The 27513-nt window shown below is 41.9% G+C and overlaps 1 protein-coding gene across 1 annotated transcript; it reads left to right on the top strand.

Moving 5' to 3' along the window:
- Nucleotides 1-17868: 17868 nt before the first annotated feature.
- Nucleotides 17869-25254, top strand: LOC129716699 (uncharacterized). Its single transcript, XM_055666533.1, has 6 exons — nucleotides 17869-18269; nucleotides 18510-18741; nucleotides 19355-20626; nucleotides 23035-23371; nucleotides 23474-23776; nucleotides 23888-25254. The coding sequence occupies exons 1-6, from the start codon at nucleotides 17869-17871 to the stop codon at nucleotides 25252-25254; spliced, it is 3912 nt and encodes a 1303-aa protein (XP_055522508.1).
- The last annotated feature ends 2259 nt before the right edge of the window (nucleotides 25255-27513 follow it).

Genomic DNA, 27513 nt, shown 5'->3' with positions numbered 1-27513 from the left:
CGTTCCAGAGATACAGCATTTTCAAAATTGCAAAATTTTGGATTTTGTCTACGCACGAAAGCGCTTCTACATAAATTGCTGCTATCTTAATGGTATCCTAGCAGGCGTTTGTGTTATCGAAGAGATGTTTCTCAGAGGAGCATCCGTTAATGATGTAATGCAAAAAAATTCCGTTCTAGAATCATTTTCACAAAAGGTTACAGGAGAGTTTTGGCTACACTTTTCGTATTTAAATTCAAACTGTTTTTTGTTAAATGTACACTTTTGTTCATGATTCGAATTTTGAAACCAACTTGTGACATTGTTATTAACGTCAAAAAATGCTGATTTGAGATTTCATTTCATAATTTTGCATATTTACATTCAAGACCACATGTTCAAATAAATCTCCGAACGCATCCAAAACATTTTATCATAACCGAATATCTTAATTTGCTCAAATCATAGCACGCATAGAGCAAGTAAGCCTATCATAACATTTATCTTTCTATGTTCTTCTTCTTCTTTTTACCCAGGATTAGAGCGGAGGTGGCTTTTTCTGTTCTGTTTATTTGACACAGGCTTTGCAGCCAACTATTTAGTGTACAGGACAATTGTGAGACTAGTGCTTTGATCCTACTGATAATAACAGTCTTTTTCCGATTTTTTCCAATAATTTTAAACATGACAGTTGTGATGAAAGGACCCCCCCTCTAATTGTTTTTTTTACGACTTTGTTTGTTTATGATCATTTTTAATTCTTTGTCCTGTCTTATTCATTTGTGATACAATGTATGTTTTTAGTAACAAAATTTGCAAAGTAAAGTCATTGCGGAGGGAGGGGGGTGGTGTAGTTTGTTATAAAGCTACGTAATTATCTATAGGGGGTCTGACTTTGTGACGAAATGCTATGGTGGGAGAGGGGAAGGGGGGGTAAAAAAACCTCAAAAAAGCTACGTCATTTATGCATGCCCCTCAGTAGCTAGTAAATCTCATCGCATAAGCTGCTGTGATTACCAATACCGTTTTCCAGCGATACAAATTTGTTTTAAATACAATCCAATTAAACACATCATCTTCAAGAATGAAATGACTGCACACGTGATGAGACATATTGTTTACAATTTTGAAATCATAGTAAACCTTAAATCTGGAAAAAAAAACATGACCATTCGCCTGTTAGGAAACGGTTTCAAATTGAGAGAGGATGATTTTTACAATGTGGTAAACCAATAAAATGAAATTCATGATGAATCATGATGAATGAATTTATGTGAGAAGTGTAACCAAAACTCTCTTGTAACTTTTCGTGAAAATGATTCTAGAACGGTATTTTTTGCGTTACATCATTAACTTATGCTCCTCTAAGGAACATCTCTTCTATAACACAAACGCCTGCTAGTATACCATTAAGATAGCAGCAATTTATGTAGAAGCGCTTTCGTGCGTAGACAAAATCCAAAATCTTGCAATTTTGAAAATGCTGTATCTCTGGAACGCGACATTTTGTTTTTTGATGATAAGTGATTCCTATGTAAAACCGTCTGCTAAACACATTGGCGTGGTCAAAATTAAAATCGAAGGGGGGTATTTTGAGGAAAGTGTAAATTAAGTTTTGAATCGAAAAAAATGCAATGTTGGCAACACTGCAGAAATAAAATTACCACGTAATTCGATTCTACATCTAAAACCCTTCAAAATGATATGTCAATATCACCTATAGCTCTTCAGGGTCCTGAGATATTCACAAAATAAAAAAGGTGTTTTGCTGAATTCGCAAAAAGTGGAGGCAGTCCCATTGGCCGAGGGGTCCACCAATCGGTACAACACTTTGTACTTATAAGTTCCGGCCCAAAATACATCGACTCACAAATTTTGGTCGAAATCGGAGATGGTCGATGCATTTCCTCGGACACTTGACATGGAATGACCCCTATAGGAAATTGAAAATATTTCTACAGCCAAAACGGTTTGTTTGATTGAAATATTGTCTTGAGTAAAATTGTAAATAACAATTTTGTCTTTCAAAAAAAAAAAAAAACAAAATTCCCCCTTGAAAAAATAAATGAAAAAAAATTTTTTTTTGTCAAAACATCAACAATTTTGTCTTAACTTTCTCATGATCGGACCAATAATTGCATTGTTAGGTAATCTTTTGTAGTTTTTAGCAAATCACAACGATTCCGCTTCCATTATTACGTAACTTTAAATGTAAATCTGTTTTAATTTTAATTAGTATTTCAGGTTGACCTACAAAGATTGGTGTGCACGTTTTTCAGGAACAATTCTAAAGTTTTCGTATCCTTCAACTTTTACAGTTGTAGTTTTACAGCTGGGTAACAGTTTTAGTGTCACACCTTCTTTGACGGCTGATATAACTTATCATGTCGGTATGACCGACAGTGTTGCCAGTACTGATATAAATTGTATATTTTGCTCAAAACAAAAAACATAATCAAACGATTCACAACGGACCAAATGTTTAGTTTGCGTTAAATTATTGAGAATGTTTGTTCATAGGTTTTAAGGCGGTGTACGGTTCAGTTAGGCGCAATGAGCTATGGTGAACATGGTTCATCATCCAGAAATGTTAATTATCATAAATATGTGATCATCAGGAGTTGCAAACTGATAATGATTCAATTCAAGAAAATAATAATGATTTGCCTTTCCCAGGTATCATTTTGGTGATTCTTTGTGCGATTTTGGCGACACACGGACGATCAAATATGCCTCGCATGCAAAATAAGGTTGAAATATTCTAAAAAATCATCGGGTCACGAGAAAATTGTGTAGACAAATCACCTTATTTTGGATACAATAGCTTACAGTATTGCAAAATCCATATTTGGTCAAATAAGAGCCGTAATGTTAATTTGCCGAATACAGCTTTTGAAGTCCTTTTCCTAATCGGAACATTAGGCATATTGTCAATTTGTGACCCCGATTATATTTTCATGTTCGCACTCGTCCCGTTAGCACCGCGGCGTTGATTCATACTCCTATTTCCACCATCTCGCCATATTTCATTACATAATTCACTTCTATTCGTCCCATTAAATCATCTTAATTGGACTATCTGTTTTCATATTTATACAGTGTCACTCCGGCTACCTTCTGCTGTGTGCCAGCCTATTCTTGGCGGTCATGGCGAACAAACAATCCGAAAGTAGAAAGTAGCACCAACATCAACAACAACAGTAACAGCAAGACCAAAAAAACCTGCCCTCGAGCAGCACGAAAGTATGAATCACAGCGTATGGCTTCTTCTTGCCCACCTCTCCGTTTGGCGATCCGCGTGGATAGATGTAAACAAACCATCGAAAACATTGCCCTTCATGCAGGCCCCGCCGTTCTTGCTGCTTGTCGTTCCAGCACAAATCCAAGCCGCAGGCAGGGTTGCCACATTTATATCTGTATTTTTCTTTGAAAATATCTGTATATCTGTATCTCGGGCCAAAAAATCTGTATTAAAAATCTGTATTGAGCAAACTCAGAATCTTGGATGGAAAAAATTACTAGCAGAACATATTTAAACAAATTCATTCTTCTCTACATGATGTTCATACAGGTTTTTATTAAATTTATTTTTTAAAGTTTTCGTTAATTTAATATTAGAATCTCCTTCTTTTTCTGCAACGTAGCTTTCAGCTTTTAAAATTGAGATCATTAGCTTAGGGGCCATGCAATTTCTGGTTTCAATTATATATTCAAAGTATGCGTTCTAAACAAACCGAAGAGTGTAGATTTATATAAAAAATTCTCACAAATGATCTTTAATAGAAACTTGAGATTACCCTCCCGCCTAATGGTGTTCAACAGCTCAGACCAAGTAAAGTCATTTGTTTCAATGAATCTTCCGGTCAAAAAGTTTTTTTTTCAAGCGTGCGAAATTCGTTAGACAGCCCTTGTCAGTCAGTTATTGTTACGAATTTGGGGAATTATCGCATCATTTAAATTTTCCAATTTCACGAACGATTTAAGATTACTTGAAGCTGCCATTTTTATAACAGGATCGGTGAAATCGCACCTCTTTGCAATTTGTTTTACGAATTTTGAATAGAAATCCTGACAAATATTTCGAAACGTTCGTTTTCGGGCTTCGTTCAAGTCACATTCCATTTCTTCTTTATCGATACCTACATAATCCTGATGTTGTTTTTTTTACAAAACTTTGAAAATCGAATCGAATTCTACCTTTAAAATTGATTTCAGTTCGTTGGTATAGCAAAAAAATCTGTAAAATCTATCGCGTGCGTCGTACGCAGAGGATCGCGATGTTTTGCAAGAAATATACTCATGGTTAGTTTTCGTAATAAGCGCGCAACATTGTTATATTCTGTTTTTCAGGTGTGTTTTTCGCGGGATCGTATCGTTTATTTTTAGAGCAGACAAAGTGTGTACGAGAAACGTCGTTGGTCGATCAATTAGGTAGAAAATGTCCGGTTGACCGAGCCCCTAGTGACTCCGCGTCGATACCTTCATGAGGTCGAATTATCTGCAGATAGATCAACAACGCGCAATAGATTTCGGTGTAAAGAGGATCACCTTACGAGAAGATATCATATCATTTCAAGTTGTCCCAATTTGATCAAAGGTCCAGTATCCTTGCGTACGGTTTATTGTTGCGGTGTTACATTGTAAAACTAAATAAGTTCGAATCGCATTATGAGTATCATGGCGGATATAATGAACTTGTTCGCGCGATACTTGTTCTAAAGAACCCGACACTCGAAACCAGCGCATCGTTTACCAAAACGAACCCTGCTGTGTACCTTACCCTTCCTCCAACATCCCAGTGATTTCTCGTGGAAGTGCAGAGGTGTTCTCGGCTTCCAATAAGCGAGTATCACGTCAACATTTTCCTATACAAATTCCTTCTTTGACCTGCATTTTATAGGATGCGGCCGGCGCTAGTATTGCCTAATATAAAGATTAAGGTCACCAGATTTTACACATTGAGGATGCATGTTGGTCCCAAGCATCATCTGTTGGTTCTCTGTGTAATTACAGCTGATCTGGCAATAACGGAGTAGCAACCGCGGGCGGTCAATCATACTCATGCTCATAACAAAAAATCTGTAAAATCTGTGTTTTTGGCAATATTCTCTAATTCTGTAATACAGATTCTGTATTGCTTTTTCAGTTTAAAAATCTGTAAAATACAGAAAAATCTGTATATGTGGCATCCCTGGCCGCAGGTTTTGATCGTGTAGAACGGACCCGTGCAAGCAACGACGAACGGTTTGCACACTCGCACTTATTACCATCACGCATACATCCTTCTCGTGAGTAATTATTCAAACAAGTAGAGAAAACGTCCCGCTATCATTAGAACTTCCCAACGAGTGGCCCACCAATAATAAATAGTATCGGTGTCACTTTATGTTGCGGCATTTCATCGCGGTCCGTAGGGTACCGGTGGCAACAGTGGGACAGATTTTATTCACCAACATCGACTCGGCCATTATTAGAATAAACGCACTACTACCGCAGATCGTTACAGTTCAGCTTACACTTAGGAAAACCATACCGAAGAATGTAAATATTTACTCTACGCGGTGAATAGATCCCCTCACAGTTGTGACACACTTTCGCTGCATGTGGTCAGACCGACTGTCTTGCGTTTTATTGCGCTACCAGCCAGGCATATTGCATTTGATTTGTTCTTCTCGCACGTAGTCGCGCCATATCTGATGCGCAATTACACTTTCGATGGATGCCTGCCACCAATGAAAGGAGAGCACGATCGGTAGTGCCTCAGGTGGCGTGACAACCGGGACAGGCGCCTCTAATGGCAGTAGCATGACAGCAGAAAAAAAAAACTAAGATGTCTCCGACTGGCGGTGATTATACCGATAGGTACAACCAGTTCCAAAAACCTAAACCCGGTAGCCAGTCGCTTTCGGTTCTTATCTTGGGTACGGTTATAAATTGCCCAAAATATTTTACCACAAATGGACAGACGAAGAACACAGCCAAAAAGAGATGAGAGGAAACATGGCTGGTCCTTGGACCGGTTGCTAATGGGTCTTATCGGACCGGGGACTAATGGGATCGGATGTGTCTAATTTGTGTCGGACGAAGACATAGCATCACACATTAGGCTGTGACATATATTTCAAATTTAGACTAACATGCGTGAGGAGAAAGTGATATTGCGTGGAGTTGCGTAAGTCTGGGGTTTCGTTCGGTGGATTGATGATTACTGTTGAGACGAAAATAAAAGTAAAACCCTGATCCGTTTTGAACGTAAGACTACGTTTGCGTCTTGAGAGTGCTTAAATCAAACGAAGTTTAATTTTTACATTACGATTTCATAGCGTTTAGCCACAAAGTCATATCATTTACACTAAAGAACCGTCCAAACGAATGTTCACCATCCAATTATCTTATCATCCCTCCTCAAACCATTCGCTAACCATCCCGCTCTTATCAATCACGTTTACGCTGTCATTTTTCTCTGCAAATCACAAAACCACCACCACTTCTACTACCAACCACCCCTCAATTAGCAGCCAGCATCAGTTTTCCGTTCCTTCTTGCTCCAGCATTCGAAACCAGTCAGTCTGGGGTGGTTAGCGATTTTTCCTATTCACCGTTTAGATAAGCGCAATAAAATTTGATCCACGATGTAAAACACAGAAAAATCTAATCGAACCAATTCACCGCGAAGAGAAGACCAACCATGATTAAATTTCTAGTCACAGCGTCTTTCACGAGACGTCAAATTTCGTTGCTTTATCTGACCAGATTCTCTTCCTTTTGCGTAACGATGACGGCTCATCTTAATTTACATTTTTCAAATCAAACCCCTCAGAGTGACAGCAGGTTGCTACCGGAACGTTTGTGACTTTGTGCAGTTTTTCCCGCGCAATTTCCCGCCAACTGTTGTTCGGTCCTTTCTAAGTTAATTTTATTACCCCGAACTTGTTAGCGGCAGAATGAATGATGCTGCTAGAACATGTCGGATTATTTATGCAAAGCTATTTCTTCGCGAAGCTCGAATTGGGAGCTAGGATTCATCAATCATGTCGATGCGTTTCGGCGGGAAAGATCATCGGATCGGGTGCACTTGCTTTGGCACCTATAATCATCCTCGAGGGACCTGTTTCCCGTCGCCCAGTGGATTTTCGATCAAGTACGAAACAGTCACGCATTACAGAAACAAACTGGTTGACAAATATGGTAAACACTTTTGGTTGGCTGAAAAAAAAATTACCATAATTCAAATGAGTTTGCGTATGTAAATAAAACCTGAAATTCCGATTCACCTATCGCTTGCTTACCCCTAGAAGAAGAGAGTGCACTGTTAGTCCCCTAGCTGTCATGTTGAGTTGGATGGTTCTTTGTCGTTTATCAGATTCGGGTGCATTAATTTCATCGAACCAGGTTGGGTATCATCACCTGAATATGGCCACGGAACAAAGCGCAACAGTCACAACTCTCAACCTTCCCTCTTGCATAAAGTATGCATAGACTTACCGGCTGCCTTCCGAAGGAACGTGGAGAAAGAAAAAGAAGCATACACAAGTGAATAATAAATGGTGTATAATAACCTGCTTTTACCGTGATTAAATCCTGCTTGGATGGGATAGAGCACAGAACGCGACGGGGAAAAAAGCTGAATATAATATCGTTACTTCGATATCATATTCCACCGATCAGTGGAATTGGGACATTTAGCTGTCAGACAGCAATCATACCCAATAAGAACCTAGGAGAGGGAACAAATTCCGATCACGCTAGCCACATTAGATATGGAAATTGATTTAAACCGGGCCCCGTTTCGCCAGCCCCGCCGGAAGATCACAGGCCAGCGATAATTCGCTGGAGGTTACTTGTTATTAGGGGTAAAATTACCGCAATCATCTGCGCGAGAAACTCTGACTGGTTGGGTATTCGATGCGAGTGAATTAATCAACGGAACAGGATAATGGTGGGAAAACAAACATCCCTTCTAATTTTTTTTTGTTTCAACCCATTAGAGTAACATGCGTGGTTGCGATTTGATAGTGCCAACCCACACCTGCCCCTCATTACTGAGAATGACAAACGAAAAGGTCACTGGAAGCCGTGGCTGCGTCTTGGAAAAATAGTTGAACGACATTTCCAGAAACAAGTTGAGGTTAATGATATGGTTAAGAGTAAACAAAATTCGGTTGTTAAAAAGAGTTGAATTTATTTTGTCACACCTGTTTTCATGGTGGTTTGGATTGTGGGCTGTCACCGTCACGGTCGTTGACCTCCGCAGTGGTAATTAATTAATTACCGTTTGTCTCCAGCCCGTGTGCCATCTGTTGCGTATCTAGGAGCGTTTGTTTTGCTTGGGAATTGTGGGGAAAATGAGGTACAGGTGATATAGTAGAACATCCTAATTTCATTCAGTATGATTTGAAAAGTGACGAACAAGTCTTTCTGTGATCGGTACCTCATTCGAATATTACATTGATATTCATAAAAATAAAGACAGCAGGGTTTTATCTAGTTTACATTGGTGACATAAGAATTGGTTAAAAAAATTGTTTCATGACTGCTCTGGAATAAAACCTATCGGTTTCATGTTCACCGCAACTCCAAGCACCGCTTCGAAGGTCGTCCTTCCGTGTAATTTTATCCTCCCCTATTTGCTGTACCTTCGAATAACCAGGGTTCATTGGGATTTGAGATGGCCTCGCATCCGCTAATCATACGATTATAAGAGGAATATTCCTGCAAACTCCTTGGCTCCTCGGTTTCAGCAATGTTGCGCTCTTTTCTGCTAAGAGTGCGTCAGTTTTTCCTCGTTTTATCTTAATCAATGAAGAAATAATAACACCTAAATTGTAGTTTTTGTTATTTATCGATGTGCTAACACCGTAATGATCATTAATCGATAATTCATGAAGAAAAAGTAGCATTTTTAATCACTTGAAAGTCGGGAGTCAATTTTACGACTGATTATTTTTTTACGCATATAAAATATGATTATCTTTTCAGGGTTAAATTCGATTTCAAAGATAGTTGTCTCTTAGACAGGTTATTATAAAGTGCGCTTTCAGAATGACCTCCATCTTGTTGTTCTCCGCTTCGTCATGACAAGTGATCGGCATATCATCCACGTACGATCAAAGTTTCAATGATTCGCCCCTCGCCTGCGCGAAACGGGGACCTATAAAAAGCCTCACCCGCACACTGCGGATACATGGCGTGGGTGCCCAAACCTGTACAGTAGGGTGGGACAAAAAATAAATTCTAGCTACCATGCACTTTTCGTTTTCCTTATGGGTCCTGTAACAACCGTGTAACTTTTCAGATCGATCGGTGGTAGGGGAACTGCTCCATTATTCATCTCATTAAGCCGATATTCAAGAAGCATATACGGATTGAACACCAATATTTCACGAAATCATCGAACAAATAAACTAAATATGCTTACGTACTCTTATGGAATCGTACAGCATTGTATATTGAGTAAAATTAGCTAGATTTATCCTGAATTTTGTAAAACGAAACCATTTTTCACAACGCTTCCATATCCATCTCAAAACTTGAATCACTGCTCAACTATTCATCTTACGACGCCCCCATATTCATCACACTGTTAATCATGAATGAAACACATTATCATGAATGAACGTAGCCGTTGCCCGTCGTAGTAGGTTACCTAGATATCCGCTGCAGTTGTTTACGTTTAAAATTGGTAACCTAGGTAACCACTACAGTGCTGTAGATTTATTTCAATTATGTCGGAATAATTCAACATTTTCAGTATGATTTTTTCGTGTTAACAGGAACTGATTTGGCAACTCTTGATTTTCTTCAACACAGTGAAAACAGATGAAAATACATACAGTTGAAATTTAGGAATTGTAGAAATTCATCTCATATATTTCTGCTAATTCAAGCTTGTTTTAGGAAATTTGAGGTGAACATTTCAAAGATTAAAGTATTCTTAGTGTAGTAAGTGATTTTGTTTAGTGATTAAAATAAAAAGTGGTCCGCTAGTGATGAAAAAAACTTTGGTTGGCTGCTGAACGAGTCCCGTTGTAGCCGTATAGAACGATGCGCGGATTTAGTTTTCTGAGGTAGGTGATTGAATTAAATGAGTTTTTGAGTGCAGATGCCCGACTATAATATTAAATTTAGTGCTTTTAAGTGAGTTTTTGAGGATTATACTTTATGAGGAATCTAAAGTGAACTAAGAAGAATCCGTTCCATGGATTATCAGTTTGGTTTAAGAAGAAAATATGCGTTTTTTCTTGTTTTCAATTGTGTTTACATGTTGAATGAGATGAATATACGTGCTGAGATGAATAACGGAGCAGTTCCCCTACTATATTTTTGCACCAGATTTTTAAACTTTCCATACCATTTTATATGGGAAAATCCACTTTTTCAAAAATTATTCTCTAGAGATGTCCAGTTGGCTTTTAAAATTTTATCGATACAATTTTCCAGGTAAAAAGTCTTCTGAAGACCGCATGGCGCTACGATGTTTGTAGAAAAAGTTATTCACTCCAAACTGATAGAATGTTTGACGAACGGCTTACCATTGAATTTTTCCTGCAACACTACTACAGCTAATTTCGCGTGGGAGTAAGCTTGAAAGTGTAGTTTTTATTCATAGTATCATCGGAGAAGCCTCCAAGATAAATAACATTCCACAATACCTGACCCAAAATGGAACCTTGCGGTACACCTGCGGTGATTGGTATGCATTTCTGACCCTCAAGTGTTTTGTAAATCAGCACTCAATTCTAAAATATTTTTCTAGAACCTTGTACAGTGGCACCCGCACTCTAAGACTCCAAAGCGCAGGCTATAGAGTCCTAGCTGGCGCTATTGAACGCGTTTCTCACGTCTAGCGTGAAGATAGTGAATGCTGCACCTTTCACGCTGGAGTCCTACCTCGGCCGTTTTGGTGACGGAGTGAATAGCATCCACCGTGGACTCACCTTTACGGAAGCTGAATTGGTTGCTTGACAAACCGCTTTCACACTTGGTGAAACACACTAGATTGTTGAGGATTACCATCTGCAGCACCTTGTCTATCTAGCTGACGGTTCTACTTGGGCGTCGTACACAAATTACGTTACTTCCTGAAAAAAGAATCCTCAGGAATGCCCTGTATATGGCTCTAGAATTCTTGAATAAGAAACCTGAGTGGGAATCCTCCGGATCGTGTTTGCGATTTCTTTCACGATTCCGTCACCGAGTTGAAGGTATCCTGGGGATTCTAACTCAGGATTCTCTGCGTGTTAGTGAGGGTGGTTTACTGGCCTTTATTGCGCTCTTAGGCGTTACCTTAGCGGATTTGAATCCTCCGTCAGTGATGTCCTTCTTTTTCTAGGCTGACAAGACCTAGGCATCGTAGAGTCGCATGATAGTGTAGCAATGAGTTGATCAGCACTCGGGGATCCTCCTTCCTCCTTCGAAATCCCAACTTATTATTTCCGCCTATACATAGGCATCAAAGTGCGATGTCTTTCTGCCGCGAATGATTGGAGTGATCCTACTCGTCACTTGCCGCTTCGTTTCCAAGTTCCAAGTAACTGATCGACTGGTGGCCGCTATTAGTGAGGCTATCCGCTGATCAGTCCTGGGCTGCCGAATGTCACGTCGATGATCGACTCTGCATCGTTGCTGTAGGAACTTCGCCAAAGCTTCCAACAGGATCTGGCCCCTCGGGATAGTGCAACGACTTCCCCACTCAACAGCCCAAGCGTTGAAGTTACCCGCCACCACCAATGACTTTAGGACCGTAAGTTCCACGGTTACACGATCGACCATCTGAGTGAACGTCTCTGTAGACCAACGCGGTGGTGCACAGCAACTGCAGTGGAATACCCCGTCCACCTTGGCAACAAAGTAGCCCTCATTCAAAGTCGACACAATCTCCTGAACAGAGAACTCGTCTGTCGTCCATAGGGCCCCAGTCCCGGACTTATCCGATACGGGGTCCGATACGATGGCTATGCTCGACAACGACTCAGTGGCTGCTTGGTATAGCAGTGGTTCAGGTTTGATTGTGTCACCCTCAGGCCTGCGGTTTAGTGGACTGCTTGCTAGCCGGGCACTAGGGGCCTCCCGTGACATGCTTAGCGTCCCGCTTACCGATGCATACTAAGCACTTGGAAGGTGCCCGGCAGTCCCGCGTTTTAAGGCCTGCACCACCGCAGCGTCGACATAAGCTGGCCCTTTACAGGACCACGACTTATAGCTCGAAGCACCTGAAGCAAACATCGGGCTGCTGGAGGATGCCCAGCGGGGATAGCGACCAACCAACCTTAAGCTTGGTTTTCTTTAGAGCTTCGCTTACTTCGGATGATGGATGCTTTATGGTGGCAACATGGGTACCGAAGGGACCTTTTCGGAGGCGAATTGCCTCTACGGCTACCGTAACCCTGTATTCTTTTTCATAGGCTTGTACAATGTCACATCCCTCGATGATTTCGTCCAGGTTTTCAAGCTGAAGAGTAACCTCCAGGGTGAGGGCCCGAACTTCCCCAACACTAAGGTAGTTCAACCTCCTTGTAAGTAGCTTCCCTTCGCTCCCCTTCTCTGCGGACTTCTATGATCATTTCGCTGGTACGAGATCGACGAATGGTTCGAACGTTCTCACCCAATTTTTTAAGCGGGGCATCTCATCTCATAGCCCTCAAAACCTCGGGGTACTTAGACCCGTTAGTTTTGAGTATGAGCGCGTCACCTTCCTTGTCTTTTGTGTACCTTTCCATTTTAGTTAATTAGGTCACCTTCCTAGCCAACCGATGTAACTCCAGAGTGGACATCTGATCCTAGTCCTGTCTGATTTCCACCAGGCAATAAACGCGGAACGTGCAGGAAGGCCTGCCAGGTTTTACGGGAAGAAGACCCCTGCATTCGTTTAACACCTCACCTTGTCACTCGACTTTACCTAAAGAGCTTGAGCCAGGTGCCCTATATCGCGGTATAGAAGCGTATTCCGACTCATATCCTCAGCTGTGCGACCAGTTGGATAGGTTAGTGCATTTGGGTGATGGGAGCGGCCCTACTCACTTTTACTTACTTAGGCCCAATGTCCGACACCTCACAACGCCTTAGGCCGAATGTTCGTTTGCTATCAGTGGAAACATCCTTCGTATGTCACCAAGCCGGCCATGCCGCTCTGCCAAGTGGAAAGGATCTGCTTCCGACAATATGTACCCCAAACTCCGTAGAACCTTGATGATCCAATTGTTCCATACTCGCACGATTTCAAATAAATGGTATAAACACAGTTTAAGTTCAAACTAAATTTTCACTTTTATCTCTAAGGTCTTCTGATACAGTGCATTAATTTTAAAGTTTGGGTCTCGTGAGCCAATGGGTAAATTTTCGATCAAAGACTGCCCATAAGCTTCAGCACAGACTGATTAGTTAACGATATTTTATGACGCATTCCAAAAATTCGGTAGTATGCAGGAGGAAGCCATCGGTGATCCCAGGGTTGGGTTCCATACCGTTTCACGTTAAGAGCAAGATTGAACAACAAATGGAGTATTATAAAGAAAACTTGCTTGGTCCGCCATAACTGATTTCTCTTTCGCATACCCCCTGAAGGCTTTCGAGTACCCCTAGGGGTACGCGTACCCCAGGTTGAAAACCGCTGATCTACTGGACCTAGTTTCCGCCCATATTTCGGATTGTCCTGAAAGTTGCATTCTTCACCATACTTCCGAAACGCGTTTCGAACCGCTCCAATGTTTACACCGTCTATTTTCGCCAATTGACTCAGTGAAACGTCAGGGAGAGTACACCATTTGTGCACGATCATTTTATGTTTTTCCGGGAAAATACTTCGCAATGTCTCGAAAGTAATGAAAACTGACGCTCATAATACACAGAATTCTAAGTTGAACTGTAAACAATAACACACAGTGGCGATCGGCAATCTAAAAGTCATACGGACTGAGCAGGGGTATGTTAAATCGTGCTTAGACATAATGAAACGTCCTGTATATTCTGTATCTCAGGTTGAATCTTTGTGTGACCACTCTGGTCTTGTATCGCGAGATCTCGTTGTTACCATCCAACTTTCTCTTGAACATTCATTTGCAGCCTACGGGCTCTCGATCATAGGGCAAAGTAACCATTTTCCAAGTAGAATTCTCCTGCAACGGTTTGATCTCTTCCCTCAAGGTACTCCTGGATTGGCAAACCAATCATTTGACTGTACCTCTGCACCATGCTCTCACTGACATCATCATCATCACTGTCTGAGTCCTCAGACGGAACGTCACCATCGTCTTCATAAGGTGATGTTAAATAAGAACGCCATCAGCACGATTTGTAGGAAAAACTTCCGAAAATAAATATGAAATGATTCTTCCTTGAGAAGATTTTTCGAACCTCTCGAGGTGTCAGAAAACGGTAGTCTCTATCCGTGACCAATTTGTGCGTGTCCACATCATTGGTGCCTGGAACAGCCCACGAACAGCATTTTCTTGCATGTCGACTCGAACTTCGACCGATTCTCGCGTGAAATCTACTCGCGAGAAGCTATCGAAGTTCCAACCGAAAATTTTGAGGTGGCTGGGATCGAGCTGGTTTTCAATCCAGAACTCGAACGTTGTGTCCTATAATGGCTTTAATGGTAGACGGATCTACAGGTCGTATTTACAGCTTTGGCCCAGTCAAGGATGGAAAAACTCGTATCGCATAACAATCATTCGGGTATCATTTCTGAACGTGCTATTTATAAGCTTTCAATCCTAGCAAACCATCGCTATTAAAAGTTACACATTCTTAAGCTTGCAAGAGACAACTAAGAGCAAAGAAATATATGGTAGCTTTTTTTGATGATTTTGTTTCAGTATTGCCTGCTTTAGGCGGAGCGAGCAACATATAGCGAGTGTTTCACGAAAGAATCGTAAACGATTGCACTCAAGCGATCGCAATGATTCTTTCAAATGTTGGTTGCTTGTAGGTGTAATTCGGCTACTCCACGTCGTGCTTTCATCGTGATATACCACGATGATTCTTGGTGATTTCAAGTATCAGATGCTAATGAACCATGCTACAATTTCTATAAGCATTGATGATACCTATTTGCTCCGGCAAGCAAACAATTGAACGCAATCTAACGTTCATTTGGATTCATAATTTTGTATCACTGGCGATTATATCTCAAAGCTTCTCGCGATAATGTTGAATGCAAGTGAACTTGGATACAATAAATACTATCGTGTTTGAATCATTCAGTCTCCTTCTAAGGTATTCGGAACTCTTAGAAGCGAAAAACAATCAGCAGCGTTTCTATGGAAAACTTGTACGCGAGTGGAAATAGTTGAACGATAACTGATAAATCAAAGAACACATTTGCATGAAATATTGCTAGTGAGTGAACTTTTCCATGCTTGGGCCCAGTACTTGTATGGTATTTGCCATCAACGCACCTCCTTCAGGTTCAGTTTTCAATGACCTTATCAACCTTGAAAATGCAGTACCCACCGGTCTCAAACACGAGCTTGACTCTTTTGGCAGCAAGTTTCTTCACTTAATTCAATGAAAAGATAGAGTTGAGTTTACTATCCGACAACTCCCAGATTAGCCAGCTTCACGCTCTCGTCCGATGTTTCGAAGCAGTAACTTACACACATGTGGGACGTAGCTGCGGGGTCAACGACCCATACTTTAAGCCCACTAAAGTAATGCAATGTTAAGACCCAAAAACCCGGCCTGGAATGGTACTCATATTCCTCGCAAGGCGTCGTACACAAATAACGTAACGCATGAAGGGGGGGGGGGCTTAAGTCTGCGTTACTTATAGTTACGTAGGGGGGAGGAATGGGTAGTAGAGACAGTTACGTTACTGTGATGTTTGCTCGAAATTGGAAATTTCGGAGGGGGATCAGGCTGTTCAGCGTTATGTAACTTTAAAGGGAGAGTCATATCGAACTTTACTTATCGTTGCATAGTGGTGGAGGTGGGGAGGGGCGTTAAGGGGGGTCTGAAATCTAGATTTTAAGCGTTACTTAATTTGTGTACGACGCCCAAGCTGTCTTGGCTTTGAGATGGTAGCGCTTCTTCTTCTACTGATTACTGGATCTCGCCTCGCCGGTGGGCTTTTTCCATCGATGTCCACCATTGCCTCGGTTTATAGTCAGAATTTTGCTGTTCCTCCTTACTAACGTTTGCAAAAAAAAAATGGAAAAAAATGCCGATTTTTTATGATTTTACTTTTATTCGCACTGACGAAACTACTCATGCATCATAAATCATAGTAACCCATGAGTTAGCAGAAAAAGTTTAACAGCTCTATCAGTCAAACTCTAACTGTGATGGCGAAAAAAGTGAAGTTACTCCGTTCAGATGTGTGCGCGTTCGAAGAACGGTACCCCGCCGCGTCAAAAACGGACATCGTGCGGCACTTTGTGGACGCCGGATCTGCCCGTTCCGGCATCTATAACATCTTCACACTATTGGACAACGAACAGAGCATCGAAAGAAAGCCCGGTTCCGGACGACCAACGACCCTGAGCGACAAGAAGCTTCAAAGGATGCTGAAGAGGAAGACCGAGGGAAAAGTGGCTAAATCGCTGCATGCACTTGGCCGGGAGGTCGCTGCTGAATATCGATGAGGTACCGAAGTCAGCGAATTCGCCCAACATCTCTCAGCTGCGTCCCATCAAGAATTCCTGGACAAAAGCGAAGAATTATTTCAACATTTTTTTCGCGAAAACGGAGGAGGAATTAATGAAAAAAAAACGAAAATAGAGCTTAAAAACACACGCATGTTTTCGTCCGCCATGGCGAATATGTTCCGGTTAACTGCCGGAAGGCAAGGGCGTAGAATTTTTTTGCAAATAAGGTAATATAATTACCTTGTGATGACGCGCCTCACATACTGAACAGGATGATATTTCTGGTAACCCATTCAAGGCAGAAACGTCAATAGTGTCAGAAGACGGAAGAAAAGCGATCAATAAGTTAAGATAAGAGTGGTTGAGCAATTTGCACATGCCGTGCGTAAAAGTTATTAAAATTATATTACATTAAATAGGGCGTATTATATTAAAGCCAAAAAATTTTCAACATATGTTATTAATACTACTAGGTAAATACTATTCCTAAATCTAATTTGTATGCTGAATATTAATTCTAATTGCCTAAAAAAATTCTTACCCTAGATTGTAACCTATAAAATAATAATTAAAATGGATAGATCTAAATACTAAACGTAAGTTAACCACACTTTCTGAATTACTATGTTTCTAAGTCTCATGTAATATTTCTAGGAATTTTTTATCGTTGCATAATACACGATTAAAAAATTGGAAGTGATCTTTCCGTAGTTGATTGTACATCAACAAAATAAAAAATTCGTATATCCACGCCCGAATAACGATGCCGAAACAAGCTAACGATTCGGAAGGAGGGAGCTTTAGTGAAACGTCACACTGTAGGGCCTGCACCGGTGGAGACGACTCCCGTATGGTACAATGCGACAAGTGCGATGATTGGTACCACTTCGACTGCGTGGGAGTAAATCAAGACGTCGAGAATCAAGATTGGCTGTGCCCCGTTTGCCAAGATGAGCAGCAAGCCAAAACCAAGGTATCGGCGAACCTATTGTTGCCTGTAAGTACGCGTAGTACCATAATCACGCCAGATGAAACACCGTTGTGTACCTCTTCCAACCTAGTGGCTAGCATAGCTGTCACATCTTCTTTGTTGTATCCACCAAATACAGTTTACCCTTCGATTGGAAAAAATGCCAATGTTCCAATGCCACCCCAATCGCTTATGCTCCCGACTTCGTTCATGTGACCTTTTTACTTTATGCCACTATATCAGTCGACGCAAATGAATTATTCGATGCCTCCCATACCAGCGAACTCGTCTGTTTGCCAGTCAAATCCATATGCGCCAATATCAAAGGTAAACATGTCGGGTCAATGCTATACAGTGTTATCAAGCGTCACTCAGCCTATTCTGTCAGCACCGATCACTGGTCCACCGAAGTCAATTCCGTTTGCACAACCAACCGTTCTAATAGAGGGATCGAGCAACCAGTTGCCAGAGTCACTTCATCCAAACCATCCTCCGCTAAATCAGCAACGAGCAGTAGAGGATAACCTGAGCCAGTGTTCTGATGCAGCTTCCAGAAGATCCACCAAGCAGAGACAGTTGGAATTGCAGTTACAGCTTTTGCACGAAGAGAGAAAAATCCAAGAAGCAGAAGAATCGATCCGACGTGAGTACCTGCGTAAGCGACACGAGCTACTCAAAGAGATGGCCAACGAAAATGCCTCGTTATCAGATGTGGAGAAAGAACGATCGAGCAGGCGAGTATCTGATTGGCTAAGTGCGTCAAATAATACAAATGTGCACAGATCGCGCTTATTACCAGCTGATGTTAATCAAACTCAACCGAATGACAGTCGGCAGATTACTGATCAGCAAGTAGGGAATAATGGAGCAGGGTTTATGCCAAACTTACGCTCTACTCCAAGACTAACACCACCAAGAGAAAATGAGAATTACTGATGAGAAGCAGTCTGCCCATTTGATACACTATCAATCAGTGATCCGAGAGCGGCTCGTGGTAAAAAGGAAACAGCCTATCTCAACGCACATGCGGGTCAAGCAAGCGATGGTCAGCAGAACAGAACGATTCGAACCAACAAACTAGCTCCACCAACTCCGACTGAGAAATTATGTCCAGTATGCAAGGCCAGCTGCCCTTCGGTAGAAAAATGCGCACGGTTCGTTGAGCTCGGATACAATTCCCGTTGGGCAACCGTAAAAGAGTTTGGGGTTTGCAGGAAATGCTTGAAAAAACACAAAACAGCGTGCAAGTCTCAACAGATTTGTGGAAAGAACGGATGCCAATTCAAGCATCATTAACTACTGCATAATCATCAATGAGAAAGCAATACTTCATCAAATACGCAATGCGAGAACAATGCTTCGACATCTTCCGTGCCGAAAAGTAGCGAATGGCAATGTAATACCCATGTAAAGTCCACGAACGAAACACTGTTTCGGGTAGCTCCTCCTGGAAACCTATGCGTTTCTGGATGACGGGTCATCACTTACGCTAATGGATGCCACTTTAGCAGCAGAGCTTAAACTGAATGGAAAATTGGAACCCTTATGTCTCCGATGGACGAGCGGAAAAAGTCGCCAAGAAAAAGACTCATTACGATTGAGCGTTGAGATCTCCGGAACAGGGAAGAATCACAAGAGGTATCGTCTTCAAGAGGTACATGCCGTTTCTAGTCTCGACCTCTTTCATCAGACCGTCAATGTCAAGGAGTAAGCAGACAAGTACCCGTACCTGAATGGTATCCCGGCTGAATCATACCAAGATGTCCAGCCCCGTATACTCATCGGAATTGATAATGCTAACCTATCGTTTCCATTGAAGGGCAAGGAAGGTAAACTTAACCAGCCGATCGCCACAAAAACTCGGTTAGGCTGGATCATACACGGTGGATCAAAACTGAGCGGTGAATTCGTTGGGTATCACAAGACGCAAAGGTGCTCTTGTGATGAGCTGAACGAAGCGGCGGTGCGCGAATATTTCGCGGTCGAAAATGTAGGCATTTACCAACCGAAATATTCACTTATTTCAACTGAAGACCAACGAGCAATAGATATTTTGAAATCCTTCAAACAAACCGAAAGTGGACACTACGTTTCTCGATTGCTGTGGAAGTATGACAATTTCCGCCTCCCGAATAGTAGATCCATGGCTTTACAACGTTGGCGTTGTTTGGAATCACGCCTCAAAAGAGATCCTGAGTTGGAGTCGATACTTCGGATGAAACTCATCGAATACTGCAAGAAAGGATATATACGCAAGCTGACGGAAGAAGAGCTATCCCAACCCCGACCACAAATATGGTACCTTCCTATTTTTCCAGTATTCAACCCAAAAAAACCGGGCAAGGTGCGAATCGTTTGGGACGCAGCGGCGAAAACCAACGGAATATCCCTGAATTCAATGCTGCTCACCGGACCGGATTTGCTGACGTCCCTTGTTTATGTGCTCATCAAGTTCCGGACAAATAAAGTGGCAATATGTGCAGATGTGCGGGAATTGTTCCACCTAGTGTGGATTTCGAAAGAGGACCAAGATTGTCAACGATTTCTTTGGAAGGAAAATCCAACAGATGTAGCTCCAAGTACCTTTGTCATGCAAGTGATGACGTTTGGAGCATGTTGTTCACCAAGCTGGGCCCAATATGTTAAAAACTTGAACGCCGAAAAACACGCAGGAGAGTACCCAGCAGCAGCAACGGCAATAGTACAAAACCACTACGTGGATGATATGCTGGTTAGCGCGGAAACCGAAAATGAAGCGATTCGGTTGGCACAAGAAGTTCGCCACGTTCAAGCCAAGGGCGGTTTTCAAATGGGTAGCTGGGTTTCCAACTCTTCAGCAGTGCTTGCTGCCTTGCAAAAGGAACGAATCGACGAGAAGAGCCCTAATCTAGGGTCAGAGCTAGCTACAGAGAAGGTTTCAGGCATGTGGTGGCAGACTGCAACGGACGAGCGTACCTTCAAGTTATCGCCAATGCACGACATTGGTCTTTTATCCGGAGATCGGCGATCAACCAAGAGAGAGGTACTGAGGACCCTGATGGCCATTTACGATCCTCTGGGACTGCTATCGAACCTTCTGATCTTCCTAAAGGTCCTGCTATCATCGGCCGCAGTTATCATGTCCGAACTCATCAACCTCTTCAGAGCCAGCTTTATCCTGGGCCATATTCCGGATAACTGGCTGAAGGTGAAGGTAGTGTTTATCCCCAAAGTTGGAAGAAAGGACAAAACCCTACCTAAAACTTTCAGACCCATAAGTCTGACTTCATCGCTTCTCAAGTTGATGGAGAAAATAATGGATAAATATATCCGTGATGAGTTTCTTAAAGACTCCCCGCTGAACAGGAACCAACATGCCTATCAAAGCGGCAAGTCAACAGAAACTGCTCTTCACAGCTTAGTGACGTTGATTGAAAAGTCCCTAAGTTATCAGGAGACGGCGCTATGTGCCTTTCTTGATATTGAAGGGGCCTTCGATAACACGTCCTTTGCATCAATCGATACGGCTCTTTCTCATAAGGGAATCGACCAAACTTCAAGGAACTGGATACACGCAATGCTCTCTAGCAGAGTGATCACAGCAACCTTGGGAGATTCGTCTGTAACAATGTCAGTGATCAAGGGGTGTCCGCAAGGAGGAGTTCTCTCGCCCTTGTTATGGTCACTAGTTGTCGACGCACTTCTCAACAAGCTTTCACAGCTTGGTTACGAGGTCATTGGATACGCCGATGACATCGTCCTCATCGTCAGAGGTAAAGATGACGCAACTCTGTCGAGCCGAATGCAAACGGCTCTGAATACCACCATGTCATGGTGTTTACAGGAGGGTCTAAACATAAACCCCTTAAAAACAGTCCTAATTCCATTCGGCAGACGAAGGACGATCTCCATCACTCCTCCAATACTGAGTGGAGTTAGACTGGGCTTCAGCAATGAAGTCAAATATCTCGGAATTATTCTGGACAAGAAACTGAACTGGTCTGCACAACTGGATCATGCCGCTAAGAAAGCGATCTCAGCGATCTGGGCCTGCAGAACTCTCTTCGGTAAGACCTGGGGACTGAAACCAGACTTGGCACTCTGGTCTTACAAGACCATTGCCCGACCAAGAATCACCTATGCTGCCCTAGTGTGGTGGCCTAAGGTGAACGAAGTGACTGCGCAAGCCAAACTCAAAAAAGTTCAAAGACTTGCATGTCTTTCGGTTACCAGCGCTATGCGAACAACTCCAACTGCAGCCATGGAAGCTATGCTTTGCCTACTACCTCTACATCTTCATGTGAAAAAGGAAGCAGAGCTTGGCGCTCTAAGGTTGCAAAGGAGGAAAACCATACTTGAAGGGGACCAAATCGGCCACCTTCGCATACTTAGGGAGTTCAAACTAACTCCGCTATAAACCACAGTCTCCGACTGGATGGACGTTAGGTCCAACATGGATATTCCATATAGAGTGATTGAAACAAACCGCTCTATGTGGAACAATGGAGGGCCTAATCTTCCACCTGGCATCGTCAATTTTTATACGGACGGCTCGAAAATGGGATCCCTAACGGGATCTGGTATATACGGACCCGGTATCAGGGATACGTTTTCCCTGGGAAAATGGCCCACCGTTTTTCAAGCAGAGGTATATGCCATATATATCTGCGCAAAAATATGTCTGCAACGCAACTACAGACATGCGAAAATCGGTATATTCTCGGACAGTCAAGCAGCACTACTAGCACTTAAGTCCGTCAAATGCGCTTCCAAACTTGTTTGGGAATGCATTGAAACTCTACGGGAACTTTCCCGACAGAATTCAGTTTTTCTGTTTTGGGTGCCCGGACACTGCGGAGTCGAGGGTAATGAACACGCTGACTACCTAGCAAGACAGGGATCAGCTCAGCGGTTTATTGGTCCCGAGCCGTTTCTGGGTACATCCATTTCCGCTATCAAAAGCGAACTATTAACTTGGGAAAGGCTAGAAACAGTATCCCAATGGCAACAGGCACAGGGTTGTAGACAAGGCAAACAGTTTATCTATCCGAACCCTGGAACCGCCAGAAAGCTACTTAGTCTAAATCGTAGTGACCTACGGATAATCACGGGACTCCTCACCGGACACTGTCCCGCTTTTTATCATTTAAAGAAAATCGGCGTAGTGTTGAACGACACCTGCCGATTCTGCAAATCTGAACCAGAGAGTTCAGAGCATTTGCTTTGCTCTTGCGAAGCTCTTGCTTCCTCTAGGTACAACTTCTTAGGAAGTTACCTTTTAACTCCATACCAAGCATGGAGCTCCGATCCCAAGCAGGTCATTAGTTTCATCAACTATGTTGTACCTAATTGGGGTACAGGTTTACAACAAAACAGTTCTACTCCATCAATGAGTACGAACAATCCGTAACCTGTGCACAGCAATCGGGGCCCGCCACAAAAGACAATCAGCAAGAATGTCGCAGTGGCATTTCAGTACCCAGTGCCCTTCAGGCATACAGATATAAAAAAAAAAAAAAGGTCCTGCTACAAAAAATATGGCGCGCAGGAGTTGGTTGGGATGACGAAATTCCGGAAAATCTTCATGAACAATGGGGGAAGTGGATAGGAGTTTTGCCGTTAGTACAGGACGTCCGTATCCAGCGATGTTACCGCTCCCGGACGCAGATTGCCCCAGAAACTAGAACACAGCTACACACCTTCGTCGATGCTAGCGAGGATGGCTATGCAGCAGTAGTGTATCTACTTTTTCAACAGAAAGGTGTTATAGAATGCGCAATTGTGGCGGCAAAAGCGCGCGTTGTGCCGCTTAAGTTCGTCTCAATTCCAAGGCTCGAGTTACAAGCCGCAGTAGTTGGTGCGCGACTAGCGAACACGGTTGTTAGCAGACTATCATTCAAGGTGGACGATAAATTTTTTTGAACTGACTCTCGCGATGTTCTATGTTGGATACGGTCAGACCACCGCCGCTACTCGCAGTACGTCGCCTTTCGCGTTAGCACTATCCTGGAGACCAGCGATATAGCAAACTGGAGATGTGCTAGCTCTAAAGACAACGTAGCAGATGAAGCAACAAAGTGGCAACGATTGTCGGACCTTAGTAGAGAAAGTCGATGGCTCAAAGGACCAAAATTTTTACAGCAGAACAGCGATGACTGGCCATTCGAGCCGTTTACAACCGGTTCCACGACGGAAGAAATACGACCTAGTCTGCTCCATCACCGAATTACTTTAAAACCACGTTTACCTGTAGAAGACTTCAGTAACTGAATACTGCTAATCCGCGCTGTAGCTTACGCGCACCGATTTCTCAAAAATGGTAGAAGCAAGGTACTGAAAGTCTAACGCGAGATTGGCCCCCTTTCCTGCGCAGAGCTACAGCAAGCAAGTCATCGTGTTATTAGGCAGGCACAGTATGACTCCTTCCCAGAGGAAATAGAAATTCTCCTGAGCAGCAACGCCACAGCGGAGACTCTCCCGAAACAGAGCACGATCTACACGATGAGTCCGTTTCTAGACGAGCAACGAGTGATGAGAATGCGTGGAAGAATCAGTCAGTGCGAATATGCTACAATGGATGCACGAAATCCAATCATCCTCCCAAGAATTCACCACATAACAATGCTTGTTGTGCGCGACTATCACATGCGATATCACCACCGCAATCATGAGACTGTGATCAATGAGTTGCGACAAGTGTATAGAATTCCGAAGCTTCGTGTTGTTTACCGTAGCATGCGAGCAAGCTGTCAAAGGTGTAAGAACGAAAAGGCGCATCCTCAAGCACCGATGATGGGTGAACTACCAGAAGCTAGATTGGCAGCATTCAGTAGGCCCTTTACCTTTGTGGGGGTGGATTATTTTGGGCCGTTCGCTGTGTCGGTGGGACGAAGATCAGAGAAAAGGTGGGGTGTACTAGTGACATGTCTGACGACACGGGCGATACATATTGAGATTGCACATACGCTTAACGCAGACTCATGCATGATGGCACTACGCAATTTTATGGCACGACGAGGTGTACCGCGTAAAATATTCAGCGATCGCGGCACGAACTTTGTGGCAACAAATAAAGAACTTGAACTGACACTGCAAGAATTGGATCATATAAAGATTGTCCAGGAAATAGTCAGTCCCCATACCGAATGGTGTTTTCTTCCACCAGCTTCTCCACACATGGGCGGGGCATGGGAAAGGCTAATCCAGATCGTAAAGCGTAATCTGCAAGACATGCAACCTCGACGCCAACTCAGCGACGAAACATTTCGAAATTTGTTAATCGAGATCGAAAGCATTTACAACTCACGTCCGTTAACGCACGTTCCAGCAGAAGATCCGGAGGCTCCGGTTCTAACACCAAACCATCTTATCTTGGGTTCATCCAGTGGCCTTAAGCCGGTAACATCATTTGACGACAGTACCGAGGCGTTGAAGCGCTCCTGGCGTGCTTCACAAGCGGAAGCAAATATTTTTTGGCGGCGTTGGGTTCGTGACTACTTGCCAGACCTCACAAGACGCACAAAATGGTACGGCGATGTCAAGCCAGTCGAGGTAGGCGACATAGTGGTCATCGTAGACCCCGGAAATCCACGTAACTGCTGGCCCAAAGGCAGTGTAATCTCCGTTAACACGGATGAAGATGGTAGGGTGAGGTCAGCAGCAGTTCAAACAGCATCCGGAGGAGTTTATGAACGTCCAATGGTCAAGCTGGCAGTGCTCGATGTTCGACGCGATGCGTAAGTAAGCCAGGGTGGCATACCGGGGGGGAGTGTGATGACCCCCTGGTCGACGCGCCTCACATACTGAACAGGATGATATTTCTGGCAACCCATCCAAGGCAGAAACGTCAATAGTGTCAGAAGACGGAAGAAAAGCGATCAATAAGTTAAGAAAAGAGTGGTTGAGCAATTTGCACATGCCGTGCGTAAAAGTTATTAAAATTATATTACATTAAATAGGGCGTATTATATTAAAGCCAAATAATTTTCAACATATGTTATTAATACTACTAGGTAAATACTATTCCTAAATCTAATTTGTATGCTGAATATTAATTCTAATTGCCTAAAAAAATTCTTACCCTAGATTGTAACCTATAAAATAATAAATGAAATGGATAGATCTAAATACTAAACGTAAGTTAACCACACTTTCTGAATTACTATGTTTCTAAGTCTCATGTAATATTTCTAGGAATTTTTTATCGTTGCATAATACACGATTAAAAAATTGGAAGTGATCTTTCCGTAGTTGATTGTACATCAACATACCTTTATTGGGAATTTGTCCAACTCAACTATCTGCCTTAGTTTTTTTTCATCACCATCTGAAAAAAAGTCCATTTTTTTACCACAAACGTTAGTTTAGATTTGTGAGCTTGGGTTTGATTGGCTCAAGTCTGACCGGGCCTTCAAGCATTTGGCATGAGTTTTACTCAAACCATTGTAGCTCATTTCAATGAATCTATGTTTATTGCTGGAGAAGCTTAAGTTTTACAAATTTGTTTTTGAAATATCTCAAAAACCGATGCATTTTGCAAGCTAGTCGCTTTATAATTAGTCAGAGCTTTATAATTAGAAATCTCTTTTGGAATCATATTGCATCACTGGAATTTGGTCATTCTTTTGAAAATTGAAATTGAAGAACTGTTTTAAAACTTAACTTTCAAGAAGAAATTTATTTTACATTGCACTTTTGTACTTATCACCAAAAGTTTTGGATTTTTAATGACAAGTTTCATTAAAAAAAGTCAAAAAAAATGAGACAATAATGTTGTTCTTATTTTTATGAATTAAAATTTAGTGTTTACTAAAAATTGATGTTGGCAGAATGTTTTTATCTGTATATATTTATTTGTATGGCATAGTAAGTCTCTTACAATTCTTGAATCAGGAATTTTCTGCTCTACAACTTTATGGTAAATCACAAAACTCTAGCATGTTATGAAAATAGTTAGTATCGCGGTATTATAGTTGCGGCCAAATTGCGAACTAATCAAGGCATCCAAACTGAAGACTTAACCATTCAAATGAGCTTTATCGAAAACCGATTGAAAGAAACCGGAGAGTACTACTTTCTTTCTGACCCTATGTGCACCGGTTTACGAGGAAAGGGGACAGAAGCTATATTTATTTTTGATCATTGGTCTTTTATTTTTAATAAGAAATTTAATTTCTTATCAAGCATATAAGTAAAAAAGGAATTAAATATTGATACCAGGTATGGTTTTCATTGAATTCTACTACAAAAACTGTTGTATCTAATGTAGTAGAATGAAATTAAAATCTTGCCTATTTGCAATATTGAGTAATAGAAGTATAGAATAATATTCTGCGAATAATTTCTAACGTAATTTTAACTCTTGACATACATTCAGTTCAGAAGACATTGTTTTTCATATGCAATGGAAACTTTTTCTCACTAAAAAGATATTTTTCTAACAGAAAAAAATAACTCGTATACTTTTGTTTATAAAACGATATTGTTTTAGGATTTATAGGTAAAAGACAGAGAAGTACAGTTCTGTCTTTTTCATTTTTCAATTTTAATGTGTATTGTTAGATAAATGTTTAAATTACAGCCGGCAATAGTTATCCAGGTGTACCTCATAGCGACCGTTACCCAAAGATTTCGATCATGGTTTTGTCGGGTTTTCATAATCAATTGGTTAATTGATTTATTTTTCTTTTATTTTACGATTTTTTCTAGCTATAGCACGAATCCAAGCAACCAAAATAAAAAGAAATACGGCAGATAAATTTCTTCGATACCAATCAATGGTTGTTGAATTGCTTAAGGTATGTTTAGACTATGTATGTACGTATGTCGAACGGTGAATCGAGCAGACTTTCGATTTCTGCAGTGGTCAAAATCAGACCGACATGTCTAATAGTCTAAACGTACCTTTACTTTGTTGAAGTCACAAAACAAGGCAACTTTTGCTGATACCTTTTAGGTGCCTTGTTTATAGAATTAAGCCAACCTGTAAGTTACCTCCTT

This window comes from Wyeomyia smithii, chromosome 1 (genome assembly GCF_029784165.1).
Source record: "Wyeomyia smithii strain HCP4-BCI-WySm-NY-G18 chromosome 1, ASM2978416v1, whole genome shotgun sequence".
Taxonomy (NCBI): domain Eukaryota; kingdom Metazoa; phylum Arthropoda; class Insecta; order Diptera; family Culicidae; genus Wyeomyia; species Wyeomyia smithii.
This window is presented reverse-complemented; position numbering and strand designations above follow the sequence as displayed.

What these genes read in the sequence shown, in the direction of transcription:
- LOC129716699 (XM_055666533.1), top strand. Translation starts at nt 17,869, where the DNA reads ATGTCGGGTCAATGCTATACAGTGTTATCAAGCGTCACTCAGCCTATT. An exon ending in CAACCGTAAAAGAGTTTGGG is followed by an intron (nt 18,742 to 19,354) that starts GTTTGCAGGAAA and finishes TTTCCATTGAAG; the next exon opens with GGCAAGGAAGGTAAACTTAA. An exon ending in GTTACAAGCCGCAGTAGTTG is followed by an intron (nt 23,372 to 23,473) that starts GTGCGCGACTAG and finishes GGATACGGTCAG; the next exon opens with ACCACCGCCGCTACTCGCAG.